Source organism: Bos grunniens, chromosome 15 (assembly GCF_055505025.1).
Source record: "Bos grunniens cultivar Pamir isolate PY7600 chromosome 15, Bosgru_T2T1.0, whole genome shotgun sequence".
NCBI lineage: Eukaryota > Metazoa > Chordata > Mammalia > Artiodactyla > Bovidae > Bos > Bos grunniens.
Genome location: NC_141179.1, coordinates 42,688,793 through 42,703,381, shown reverse-complemented (window position 1 = coordinate 42,703,381; position 14,589 = coordinate 42,688,793). Strand labels below are relative to the sequence as shown.

The 14,589-nt window shown below is 38.9% G+C and overlaps 1 protein-coding gene across 2 annotated transcripts in view; it reads right to left on the bottom strand.

The window, feature by feature from the left end:
- Positions 1–12,431, bottom strand: part of RNF141 (ring finger protein 141) — a 36,701-nt gene extending 24,270 nt beyond the window's left edge. Inside the window, exons 1-2 of one of the 2 annotated variants that reach the window (XM_086340079.1) lie at positions 11,971–12,431; positions 2,671–2,862 (exon numbers count right to left, since the gene is read on the bottom strand). In XM_086340079.1, coding sequence (XP_086196205.1) covers positions 2,671–2,813 — 143 coding nt within the window. In that variant the 5' untranslated portion in view covers positions 2,814–2,862; positions 11,971–12,431. The remainder of the gene's footprint in view (positions 1–2,670; positions 2,863–11,970) is intronic. The other variant, XM_086340078.1, reaches the window with a different exon arrangement.
- Positions 12,432–14,589: the final 2,158 nt, after the last annotated feature.

Below are 14,589 nucleotides of genomic sequence, written 5' to 3'. Positions count from 1 at the left end.
TTGCAGCTCCTTTTTTACTTTTTAAATAATTACTCACATTTCTCTCTGAACACCAGTGGGGATATCACATTCAGAAGTAAGTAACTTTCAGCTAGATAAATTGAGGCCATTGAAAATTAAGCAACTAGCCCTAGGTAACAAAATCAGCCAGTTAAACTAGTACTGCCGGTTGTCAGTTCCATTTTCTAGCTATCAAGTCATGCTTCTTTTATGTAAGCTTAACTATATAACTCTCAGACAGCACTGCATTTGTGAAATGTCCAACTCTGGTCCAAGGGAATTGGTTTTAAGAAGCAAATATAGTCAGAAACATTCTGTGCTAAATAAATAAAAGGGAGACACACTATACCACCGTCTCTGTATTACACAGTAAGCTTAGCTTGTGGATGCTTTCATGGGACACACTTTATCCAGTGTCTTTAAACCAAAAAACAAAATTTCAAAGGACAGACTAGATTTTTTTGTACATAAGTTCTAAGACTTTAAGGGATGGCAAATGTCATTGATTACTGGTTAGAAAGTTGAAACAATAAACTTTACAAAAAAGTATTTCACTTTTATGATACTATTAAATTCACAATCCAATTTTATTTTCTAGGAATGTGTTCTCAAAAGTAATGCCTCAAATGCTACCATTTGTATGATCTTAAAAAAAAAGAACAACAACAAAAAGAACAAAATAAAATGCTGGAGTTTTAAAAACCATGACTACATTTTTATTATAAAAGATCAGACAATAAACAAATACAGTGTAAAATCCCCCTTATCTGCCCACATCTCCATCAGCTCCCCAGAGACCCAATGTGTATCCTTCCAGTTCATCTTCTATGCATTTACATACAGGATCCATCCTTATATCCATACAGGGTTCTTTTTTTTTGGCTTGTTTTTAATGAGTGAAATCCAATGTTTTTAAAAGAAATGCTCTTCTAATATAACTTTTAAGAGTTAAGAATGCTTTATTCTTCATGACTGGCTGATGACAGGATGCTCCAGCCATGTCCATAAAAGATATAGCTGTAACAAAACTTAAGGAGTACATTCATGTATTTTACCCTGAACTGTCAATGGTGACTATAATATAAATTGATATATACTAAATGGTCCCAAACCGCTAGATGATTTTGTTTGGCCTTTTCCAGGTTTAAGGAGAGGTAATGTGGGATAGCGGGAAGAACTTTAGATTTAGGGAAAGCTGGTTGATTTAGGGAAATCAGTAATTACTTTAGGCCTCAGTTAAAACATCTGTCAGCAGAGTGCCCTGCACATACTCTGTGTTCAGCGAATGTTAGCTAAGTTGAATAGACTAAAGAGAGAACCTTTAAAAGGTTTAAAAGGCAATGCCAATAAGTTATAACTATACCCTCAGGGAGATAGAAGATACATATATAAAGAGTCAGATATAAGTGCTGCTAGAGGAAGACTTAATAGAAGTGACATCTGCTCTCCTGTCACTAGGGAGAATACACACAAAAAAACGGAATATTTTAAAAGTATAACAATCTGGGGTCTTTCAGGGACAAAGAGCCCTGTGTATTTTAATATCTTCTATACAGATCACTGCACCCCACTCCAGTACTCTTGCGTGGAAAATCCCATGGACGGAGGAGCCTGGAAGGCTGCGGTCCATGGGGTCACTGAGGGTTGGACATGACTGAAGTGACTTAGCAGCAGCAGCAGCAGCATACAGATCACTATAAAAATCGATTTAATAAAGAATAATTCACAAAGAGAAGGCTAAGTTCTATTAGGTGTGCTCTTTAAGGAGGCAGAGAAGTTTATATTCCATCTTAGAAATCAATTCAAGAATTAAGTAGAGATTTAAAGAAAGTGAAAGTTGTTCAGTTGTGTCCAACTCTTTGTGACCCCATGGAATATACAGTTCATGGAATTCTCTAGGCCAGAATACTGGAGCGGGTAGCCTTACCTTTCTCCAGGGGATCTTCCCAACCCAGCGATTGAACCCAGGTCTCCCGCATTGCAGGCAGATTCTTTACCAGCTGAGCCACAAGGGAAGCCCCAAGAAAACTGGAGTGGGTAGCCTATCCCTTCTCCAGGGGATCTTCCCGACCCAGGAATTGAACCAGGGTCTCCTGCATGCAGGTGGATTCTTTTACCAACTGAGCTAACAGGGAAGTCCATCAAAGATTAAAAGATGACCAGAGATTTAAAGATGATAGCTAATTAGAAAATATTTATAAACAAAACATCTTATTCTTCAGTGATGAAAAACGAATTACTACCATATAGGCGTGTATCTGGCAGAATGGTTCAGTGGACAAACACAGATTTATTATCTAGATGAACTGGTTGATTGTCAGAAACCTGAAGTGCCCTTTGACTATCCGAGGTGCCTTTCTCTAGGTGACTAATTGGTATATTCTCTTCTGTTATGCACCTTCTTCAGTGCTTTCAAACAAAGGTCAATTTATATGCCTACGATCAAAATTCAATTTTAAGTTCTTTCCATTCGTTTAGTCCATTTCAAAATATGACATATTTTGAAATAGTCACATAGAAAGTCTTAAGGTATTCAATAAATACTTGCTACCCACTGCTGCTGAAAACATTAAGTCTTACCAATCAACACTTCTGGTTATTTCCCAGACAGTCACAACATTGGAGCATATGTTAGGGAGAAAAAATAAAATGAAAAAGAGCAAGTCTTACACATCATTAAGTTCTGCTACTCTTCCAAGAAATTCTTCATAAGTTAAGGAGCCACTTTCTCGAACCAACATGACATGTTTTGCTACTTTTTCTGGTAACTTGTTAAGAACCAACTGTGTCTGATCCGAAATTTGCTGTCCCATGATGAGATGATGTCTTATGAAATCCAAAGAGTGTTGCTTCACATAGTTTCTGTCAAATATACATAAAAGTTACTTTTATGTGCAATATAAAAATGGCAATATACCCATCCCTTCAAGAAAATAAAAACAAGAATACTTTTAAGTGAGATCTCAATAAACTTGCATGAACCTAAGGTGGAATTTAAACAACTATAAAGATTTACAGTTTTATTTTTCTAAAGATCATATAAATAAGAAAACAGGATTCATTTATCTTATTGGGAGGGTGCATTTCTATAATTTTGCCTACTTGGCAACCATTACACACACACAGGCATTTAATTGACTGTATTTAATGGGAAGCTTATTTACCTCATATAATTTTCCTAAAAACATTTCCTGACTGCTCACCACATCTCAGGCTTCAAACTAAGGGCTTTCTTATACTATCTCATCTATTTTTTCCAATAACCCTAAGAAGTGGGCATTATTATAGCCCTAGTTGACAGATGAGGAAATAGAATTGAGTGACTTATCTAAACAGTTGGTAAATGGTTGAAGTGAACTTTAAACTCATGTTTTTTAGACTCTTGTGCTTATATTCTTCAGTTCAGTTCAGTTCAGTTCAGTTTAGTTGCTCAGTCGTGTCCGACTCTGTGACCCCATGGACTGAGGCACGCCAGGCCTCCTTGTCCATCACCAACTCCGAGAGTTTACCCAAACTCACGTCCATTGAGTCGGTGATGCCATCCAACCATCTCATCCTCTGTCATCCCCTTCTCCTCCCACCTTCAATTTTTCCCAGCACCAGGGTCTTTTCAAATGAGTCAGTTTTTTGCATCAGGTGGCCAAAGTATTGGAGTTTCAGTTTCAGGATCAGGACTGATCTCTTTTAGGATGGACTGATTGGATCTCCTTGCAGTCCAAGGGACTCTCAAAAGTTCTCCAACACCACAGTTCAAAAGCATCAATTCTTTGGCACTCAGCCTTCTTCACAGTCCAACTCTCACATCCATATATGACTACTGGAAAAACCATAGCCTTGACTAGACAAACCTTTGTTGGCAAAGTAACGTCTCTGCTTTTTAATATGCTGTCTAGGTTGGTCATAACTTTCCTTCCAAGGTTATATTCTTAAACACTATAATATTCTATGATGTATAATCATGATATAATAGATCAGCTAAAATTTTTATTGTAGAATTACTATATTTATAAATGTGCAAGTTAATTCTAATTGTAAAATATATGTAAATTTAACAGATTTTTCAGCTAACTGAACTCTCTTACATTTTCTGCTTAGGAAAAAAAGATAGTGCTTTTGCTTTTTAACTCCTCTAGGTATTTTAAACTTAGAATTTATGTAACTTGTTTTCTAAATATAAAGGTGATATTTTAGTTAAAAGGCTAGATCACTAATAACCTACTATCAATGGAGATCAATAAGTTACTGAATTGGCTTAAAATTTGATCACAAAAATTTATTTAGTCATCATTTAAATCTTTAAAGATTCTATGTATCATGGCTAGAGAAGAGTTGGATATGTTTATTCTAGATAGTTTTCTTTCCTTTGGGTAAAACACAAAGATAAACTTTTAGTATTTATCTATACTGATATGTTATATAACTGAATAAAGAAATCCGATTCAATATATATACCACTACTAATAACAGGAAAATCAACTAATATTTGTTGACCACTTCTATTGTGTTACAATCTTCTAGGCACTTTACATGTATTCATAAATTTAGTCATTTAAATCTTTGTAATAACCATTTTACAGATGAAGAAACAAGATAGTTAAGGAAAAAGCACAGAGAGGTTAAAGTAACAAAGTCACAAAGCAAATAAGAGTTTTTAAAAAAATAAAGTTGGAAAGAGAAAAAAGCATTAGAATAAAAAAAAATCTAGTTCCCCCTCCTCCAAGAAATTCCATTTTACTTACCCATCAAAGAGTATCATTTTACCTCACCTGAATTAATACTCATAGCATATAAAGCAGGTAAAATAGTAACAATTTATAGCAAAAGTTTTGTCAGGAAATCTGCTTTAACATTTAATAAAAAAAGTTAAAACTAAAATATTATCTAACTTTAAAACATAAAATCATTTACAGTAAGAGTTCTCAGTAACCATAAATATGCAAATTTTATCTTTAGGTATCCAAATCTATTATATTTGAGGCTTATTCTTTTAGTCACTTTAAATATAGGAAAAGTACAACTGTTCTAAAAAGATAAACTCGACAATTACTGTTTTGAATCTGAGCCTACTTGGCAATGATAAGTATGTATTACAGAGATAAATGAAAGGAAGTTGTTGAGGAAGATCCAAGGCACTAAAAAAAAAATCTCTGAAGGCAAAATTACATATTTTAAATATAGCCAAGTGCATTCATAACAACTGTATTCAAACAGAAACAAAGATTTTGGCCTAGAGGAGATCTCGAGAGTATTCAACATTAGTGACTCCTGGATTTCATAGACTAGTCAAGTCTCAAAGCCCCGTGGTGCTGCACATTTGTTTCGACAGTGTCCAACAATAAACAAAAAAAAAAAAATCCCTAAACTGTAACAAAAAACTTAAGAACTTACAACCTAAAAACTAGAAGGATATATTAATAATACTAGAATAAAAGCCCTTCCCAAGAAGGCAGTAATTTTACACTGACATACACTAACACTACTGTCCTTATTTTTCTTGTTCTAATCCAAACGTGTGAAAACATCATCAGGAGCCAAAGGTCGTACACCAGTGCTAGGGAGCCACTGTTACACAGCCTTTGAAAAATTAAATTCAATAAGCACCATACCCCCTGCACTGTGCCATGTTCTGGGGTTTCAAAAGTCAGTGCAAGAAATGTGGTTCTTGCCGTCATGGAGCATCAGATACAATGGGGAAGAGACAGCAATTGCATAATAAATACATAACTACAAAATGATAGGGCTTCCCTCCTGGCTCAGTTGGTAAAGAATCTGCCTACAATGCAGGAGACCCTGGTTCGATTTCTGGGTCAGGAAGATCCCCTGGAGAAGGCGTAGGCTACCCACTCCAGTATTCTTGGGCTTCTCTTGTGGTTCAGCTGGTAAAGAATCTGCCTACAATGTGGGAGACCTGGTTTGATCTCTGGGTTGGGAAGATCCCCTGGAGAAGGGAATCGCCACTCCAGTATTCTGGCCCGGAGAATTTCACGGACTGTATAGTTCATGGGGTCGCCAAGAGTCGGACAGACTGAGCAACTTTCACTTTCACCAAAGTGCTAAGCCAAACAAGTATAGGGTATTGAAAGCCTAAAGCCTATAAAACCGGGACTTGACCTAGCCTTGTCAGAGAAGTCCTTGGGCAAACATTTGATCTGCCATCAGTCAGAGTTACCCAGAGAAGAGGACAGGGGCATGGCAAGGGGAGGACAGTCCAGGCAGAGGCTACAGAAAGTGCCTAACACAGGGAGGAGTATGGTAACTTTGAGGTAATTAAAAAAAAAACTCAAGTGTGACTAAAACCTAGACAGAGGACAGGGAGACTGCCACCAAGAGATGGGATGTTTACCAGTTTTGTTGATGACAAAGACAAGACTCCAGGCCTGCTCAATCCTCAGATGACTAAAACAGGAATGAATAATATCCACAGAATACCAGGATCAAGACTGAAAGTGGATACTTATTTTCTGAAACTGAATAAATTACATCAAATATGACTAACTTGTTCAGGATCTAACCTAAATATGTTTTAAAATGCACATAGGTAACATATGCTTAAAAGTAATTAAAATATAAATGGTCTGAAGGTTCTAGTCAAATACGGATAAGAAAGATGCTAAAATAATCCTAAATTCTTGCTAGAAGCAGATGTCCAGAGCAAGGGCCTAAAATTCCACTATACTCTGTAATGGTTCCAACACACTGAAATTTGGACAGGGAGGCCTGGTGTCATGGTGTCATGGGGTCGCAAAGAGTCGGACAAAACTGAGCGGCTGAACTGAACTGAACTGAACTGAAGCAGTCACACTTACTGTTTTAACTAATTAATCAATTAACTTGACTGCATCGGATCTCAGCTGCAGCACTCAGGATCTTTGATTTTCACTGTGGCATGTGGGATCTTTAGTTGCGGCCTGAAGACTCTCAGCTGTGGCATGTGGGATCTAGTTCCCCAAAACAGCGATTGAACCCAAGCCCCCTGCACTGGCAACAGAGTCTTAGCCACTGGACCACCAGGGAAGTCCTCCCAGCAGCCACACATTTAAAGAGCACAGTCATTTGAACATATATGGGAAAGCACACAACATGTTACAGATCTAGAGAAGGAAATAAAGCAATTTATTTCAGATAATCATGGTTCAGTAACAACATGACAGGTTTGTTTAAACTCTTGAAGAGCTTTCATATGGAAGAGTAAGTAACATTTATTTTAGTTACACACACCAGAATGGCCAGTATAAATTAGGCTGATTTCAGGTCACTATAAGAATTTTCTATCATCCACAATCATCTGGAAGGGTTAAGGGCAATCATCTAGAAGGGTTAAAAGCATGTGTGCCTGCTTTCATTGGAAAGGTGGATGTGCTTAAGCAAAAATAAGTTCATCTAATTAGTGTTTTAGAGAAAATTCTTGCTTGAATGAGAAGTGGAGAAGATGTTCTCTAACCTAGTATTTCACTCTCAAAGTGAAAACTTAAATTCTCTCTAGCATTCCTATATTGATTTAATAAAAATGCAATAAAATATTCTACTCAACCAGACTGAAAACTTTACATTATACCTACAATTCTTAACAAATAAAAAAATTAAACTTTTGAAATATATGGTCTTAAGATTTCATGTACAACATTAATGATAATTTAATCAATATGCCCACCAAACAAATAATAAAGAGATCTGGTTGCTTGTTTAATGAATTAGAAAATGGTGCCTTCTAAGAGGTAGAATTGTGGGAGGGAGGTTCCAGAGGGAGGGGACATATGTATACCTATGGTTGATTAATGAAGATGCATGGAAGAAGCCAACACAAAAGTGTAAAGCAATTATCTTTCAATTAAAAATAAATTTGAAAGTAAAATTAAAGAGGTTAAACTGTCATTATATGCAGATTTCATTATATTATATATAGAAAACCCTGAAGATTCCACACAAAAACCACTAGTTCTGATAAACAAATTTAGCAAGGTAGTAGGATATAAGATTAGCACACAGAAATATGTTTTAAAATTGCAGCCCTACTCCCTCCAAAAACAAAAACAAAAACCTTAAACCTGACCAAGGAGCTGAAAAACTTATATGCTCTCAGAACTATAAAGCACTGATAAAAGAAACTAAAAATACATGTGTATTTATGGCTGAGTCCCTTCACTGTAAACTACCACAACATTGTTAATCAGCTATACCCCAATACAAAATAAAAAACTATGAAGTTTAAAAAAAAACACTTTGAAACAAATTAACATTTACTCAACAAATTTTATGATTTCATTTAGAAAATTCTGATATGACACATTAGCTGCTGCTGCTGCTAAATCGCTTCAGTCATGTCCGACCCTGTGCGACCCCATAGACAGCAGCCTACCAGGCTCCTCTGTCCCTGGGATTCTCCAGGCAAGAACACTGGAGCGGGTTGCCATTTCCTTCTTGGCACATTAGCAATCACATGTATTTACTCATAAAAGTTTAATTCATTAAAATTATTCCATACAAATACATGCATATATATATAAATCATAGACATATGACCTTGATTAATAAACGTTTGCTAATATATTTAGCAAAAAAAAAAAAAAAAGAACTACCATATGATCCAGCAATTATACTCCTGGGTATGCTGCTGCTGCTGCTGCTGCAAGTCACTTCAGTCGTGTCCGACTCTGTGCGACCCCATAGACGGCAGCCCACTAGGCTCCCCCGTCCCTGGGATTCTCCAGGCAAGAACACTGGAGTGGGTTGCCATTTCCTTCTCCAATGCATGAAAGTGAAAAGTGAAACTGAAGTCACTCAGTCGTGTCTGACTCTTAGTGACCCCACGGACTGCAGCCTACCAGGCTCCTCCATCCATGGAGTTTTCCAGGCAAGAGTACTGGAGCGGGGTGCCATTGCCTTCTCTGACTCCTGGGTATATATCCCCCTAAAAAAGAAAATGCTAATTTGGAAAGGTACATACACCCTCTATGCTCACAGCAGCATTATTTACAACTGCCAAGATATGAAAGCAACTTAAGTGTCCATCAGCAGATGAATGAGTAAAGAAGTGGTATGTAGATATACAATGGAACACTACTCAGCCATGAAAAGGAATGAAACCTTGCCATTTGCAGCAACATGAATAGACTTGGAGGGTGTTATGCTTAGTGAAATTAGTCAGAGAAAGACAAATACTGTATGTTACCATGTATATGTAGAACTAGAAAATAAAACTAGTGACTATAAAAGAAACAGACTCATAGACAACAAACTGGTGGTTACCAGTGGGGAGAGGGAAAAAGGGAGGGGCAAGATAGGGATACAGGATTAAATATACAAACTATTGTGTATAAAATAGATAAGCTACAAGGATATACTGTACAACACAGGGAATACAGCCAATATTTTATAACTATAAAATATCCCCCCCCAAAAGAAAATGGTCCATTTTGTTTCTGTACTGTTTTGAAATTGGTGTCCTAACTTTGAAGAAAATTTAAAATGTGAAGCAGCATATTAACTCATCTTGTAATTGTACTTGGTATCAGGAAACCTGACTATTAACTCCTCAGATTAAAAGGGAAAACTATCTAGAGACTACGGAAAGAGCATGGAACAGTGCCTCTCAACCTGCTTCAGTGGAGAAGGCCCCCGATTCACAGTTCATTTTGAATACCATAAAATGACAAATATCTGAGTCCATCTGAGAATAAAAATATGGCTCTGCAATCTAGATGCAATAAAATCACAATCAAGGGTGCATGCATGTTCACAAAACAATCTGCTGAGGCCACCCTCTCGTCACCCCCCACAGGTTTTTCAATGTCCCTCTTTGGTGACTCGGCACATTCTTCTATCATAGCACACATCATCAGTTAGGTCACTTGACCATCCCCCTCTGTGAGCTTCTTGAGGGTAGCAGCTGTGTTCTCTTTTCTGGCAGATACATAAGCACACAATAAATGTTTACCAATGGATACAGAAAATACTGTTGACAGTTTGGGGTTTTTTATTATTCACTTAGTATTTTTTTGACTTTTGTTAACTTGTTCAGTCATCTACTAGTTGGGAGAGAAGCTGACATTAAAAAAACACAGGGAAGAAAAAATATAAAATTTATTGTTAATGTTTAGGTGAATTGAGAAGTATTCATTATTTGGTATGAGCAAAATACTTCCTGTGGATCATGAAACAGCAGTATTGAACAGGAACTAAATTTGTGAACCACTGGCATACAATTTAGCAAAAGATAAATCTCTCGTCAAGACTTAAAGAACTGACCGCTCTCATATTATTGTACCCCTATAATTTAGTCCTTTCAAGCAGGATAACAATGTGCTTTCAAAAAACATTTGAAGGATTTTCTAAATAAAGAATAACTGTTATTTTGAAACTCATAATATCAAGGATTCCAAAAATGCCACATTCCCTAGTGGGTGGTAACTCATACACTTGATCACTTCTTTTTCTAACAAAATGAACTTTTGTAGTTCAAATATTCTTTATAAAGATACAAAAATCACATCATGGGTAACTGGAAAAAAAAAAAACCTTCATGAAAATTTAAACCATATCCATTCATAAAAGGATTAAACAAAGATGAAAAGCCTAGACGTGTAACAAGATGACTAGTTCACAAATACTGAAGTATTTAGAAAACGTCTCTGAAACCTCTTCTCCGTGAAATTTTGTACCAATTTCTTTACTTAAAAAAGAGATATTTATAGTTGAAACTATTTTCACTGTTATTTAGCATCAGTGATGCTAAAAGCACTAAAAACTAAGGTTCCTAAAGATACTATTTATTACTCATTATACTCAAACTCTAGATCATAAACAGATTATCAGCTGTCCTGCAAGACAAGAAATTAAGAGCAGTTATAAAAGACCATACTGAAACAAAGAGACTGGTCAGAGACACTATAGAGTCTGGAATGCCTGTTACAGACTCAAAGATCTTAATCAGACAAAAATTTTATACAAAGAAAAACTACAAAAGGATATTACTTGGAGACTGAAAGCGTGGATTTCTGGTATCACTAGGGTGTTTACTAGTACATTTCATATCTGGAAAAATGCACTAACTAGACTTTGGACCTTTTCTGCCTTTTGGAGAAGAGAAAGAGAAAGGAAGTGTGGCAAGTGTTTCAATACGAACTAAGAAGGCACAGGTGGTAACACACACCAAATATAAAATGCACTTAAACCAAATGACAAAGAACATATTTTGGAAACATACAATCATATTCTGAGGAAAATATTTAGAAGCTGCATCAGAGGAAAGGAGAAATATTCATACTATTTTTTGTGTTCTGAATTCAGAAAGCATCGCTTCTTAGAGGGGAGATGCTTTCCAAGACAGAGGAGGCTAATTCAGGATTGTTGGTCCGGGGCCCCTCACGTTCCAGATGAAATTCGGAAAGGATGGAGGTCATGTTTTAGCAAGAAGAATGGGCGAGGGAAGATGCAGAAGAATCACTCCATATAGAAGATCTAAGAATGATAAACCATAGGAAGTGTCACGGCCGCTTTATAAATACGCCAGAGACAAGAACTGAATCATTCGGCACCGTGAAAACAGGCCAGGGTCAGAATACAGAGACGTACACTGAAAGGGGCTGGGGATAAAATATTAACAATAACAGTAAGCCCACATTCTAGCACGGTAATACGATAAAAATAACAAAGAAATCATTCCAAAGCGACACAGAAAGTTTCCCTTCCAGGGATGATTACTACAATTAGTAGTAAACTTCTGGTCTTTGCCGGGTCTCACGGTAGCTGGTTTGACGAGCTCAGGCCTTTAGGAAGGGGAGCAGCCTAAGCTAGTTTAGAGGGGGTGGCCGGATTAAGTAGACGGACTTGGATATTTCTGAGCCATCACCCAGGCAAGGGTTTCTAACATGGGGTGTCCACTGCAACGGGGGAGCACAGGTTTCCAGCCTCACCAGTGCGTTAACTCAACACACCCGCCACCCTCCCACCACCGCCCCTCCTCAAGCGCACCTGCACTCGTAACCAACAGCTACGTCCGCTGGCCGACTGACTGCGCCGGCGGCAATATTCAAAAGCAGGTCCGCGCTCGAGGAGAAAAAGCCTCTCCTGGTCCCCCAGAACCACCCTCCCCAAACGGGACGAGCCACTTCCACGCCCTGTCACTGGAAACCACCGGGTTAGAGACAGTGCGACCATGGAAGGGCCTCCCAAGCCAGCTCCTCTCCCTAAGCCGAGGCCTAGAAACTGCGGCGGCAGAGCGGGGCTTGACCCCCCCACGGAAGCCCGGCCCTGCAGTAGAGGCGTGGCGGGTGTTCCTATTCCCTGTAGGAGGGCTGAGGAGCAGTTGGGAAGGGAACCGGCAACAGGCTAGCGCAGCAGAGCTCACCCCAGGTTCAAGGCATCGCGCTTCCGGGAGCCGCGGCGCCGCCTCAGTCTCACAGACCCGCAGGCGGCGGCGGCGGCGGCTGCACGGACCACTACCCGGTCGCACTTCAGTGACGCACAAGTCCCGCCTCCAGCGCGTTGCTTGGAGACGGTGCCCAACCTTCTCCAGAGCTTCGACTAGCTGGCTGCGCTTCTTCTGAGGACCTGCGAGGCCTTGGCCTCGGGGGCCATCCGAGAGGGAAGGGTGGCGGCGAAGGCCAGAGGGGGCCGTGCGCTAGAGGCGGCAGCAGAGGCTTCGCCTGGCAGCTTCCTCAAGTCTAAGGCTCCGTGGGGCGGCAGTGGGTGTGGCCTGGCCGACTGCCGCCTCTTCTGGCCCCACTTCCCTAGCGAGAGCCCACCTGGTGACAAAAGGCACTGCGATCCCTGATTTGGTCAAAAGTTGAATTCCAAGTCACTACTTATAAGGCCTCTAATCTCCTACTGGTGATAGCTACACAAGTGAAAGTGAAAGTCGCTCAGTCGAGTCCGACTCTTTGCAACCCCAATAGACTGCAGCCCGCCAGGCTCCTGTGTCCATGGAATTCTCCAGGCAAGAATACTGGAGTGGGGAGCCATTCCCTTCTCCAGGGGATCTTGCCAACCCAGGGATAGAATCCAGGTCTCCCGTATTGCAGGTGAATTCTTTACCATCTGAGCCACCAGGGAAGCCCATCTCATTTCTTTTACGTGAAGGGGGCCCATCGTGCTCTCCTAGCTAGAATAAGAAGTATTAAAGAGAAATACAGGAAATAACCAGCACAGGGTTCAAACCAGTAAGCCCTAGTAAATGACTATTATTATTCTGAACACATGTTGGCGAGATCATGGCTTTTCAGAACGTCCCCAGTGGATAATTGCTGTTAAGCATCTGTTGTGTGCCAAATACTATACTAGGCACTTTTTAGGCATTGCTTTTGTTTAAATAGTGCGCTTCAAGTTACACAGCCCGTGAATAATGGAGCAAGGGTTTAGACCCAGGTATGACTCACACTATCATCTTTATGCTTAGCAGCTAAACTACTTAAGCTTGTTGCCAGGCAAGAATGCTGGAATGGGTTGCCACACGCTCCTCCAGGGTATCTTCCAACCCAAGGATCGAACCCGCGTCTCCTAAGTCTACCTGCATTGGCAGATGGGTTCTTTACCACTAGCGCCATCTGGGAAGCCCAATCTTGCCCTCTAACAATAGGTAATATTTGTTGACCATTTACTATGTTCCAAGCCATGTGGTGCTAGTGGTAAAGAATCTACTTGCCAATGCAGGAGATGCAAGAGACACAGGTTTGATCCCTGAGTTGGGAAGATCCCCTGAAGTAGGAAATGGCAACCCAATCCAGTATTCTTGCCTGGAAAATTCCATGGACAGAGGAGCCTGGTGGACTACACTCCATAGGGCCACAGCAAAGAGTCAGATATAACTGAGCACATGAGCACAAGCCCTGTTCTAAGTACTTTAAAGGTATTAATTCATTTAATCCTTGCAGCAATCCTATGAGGTGTGTAAGTATTATTAATATTCTCATTTTAGTTGAAGAAACAGGCTTAAGAAAGTCAAGCTTTCCAAGGTCAATCTATTAGTAAGGAGCAGAGCAGATTCAAACCCAAGCTGACCAAACCCTGAGCTTCTTGTTTAAACTGTCTAAATAAAATAGTGAGAGGTCATTAGGGCCAGGTCCATGGCCTGTGTACTCTTAAAATTTTTTTTAATTGAAATATAGTTGATTTACAATGTGTACTCCTTTTTTATACCTTATGGAGAGTGTATTGAGGATTATCTCCTTGACAATCAGTACAAAACCTGGCATTCAATATTTGTTCAACATCTGGACATTTGATGAATATTTGAATGTGAGAAAAGCAAAGAGCCTAAAAATGAACCATACATAATGATTTTTAAATATCTAATTAAACAAGGTCCTATAGTTGAGCCTAATCCAGATCAGGAGTTAGGTCTATATCTCTGAAAAATTGCCTTCAATTAAATATAGAGTAGGAGATTCTAGTCAGTGCAATAAAACTAGACAAAGAAACTTTAAAAAAAGCATTCACATTGGAAGGAAAAAAGTTTAACACTGTATTTTCAGACAAAAATACCATGGAATATTACCAAAAAAGCTACTAGAACTAGAAGTGAGTTTCGTAGGATACCAAGTCAATATATAAAAATCAGTTCATGTTTCTATAGTAATAATGAAAAATTAGACT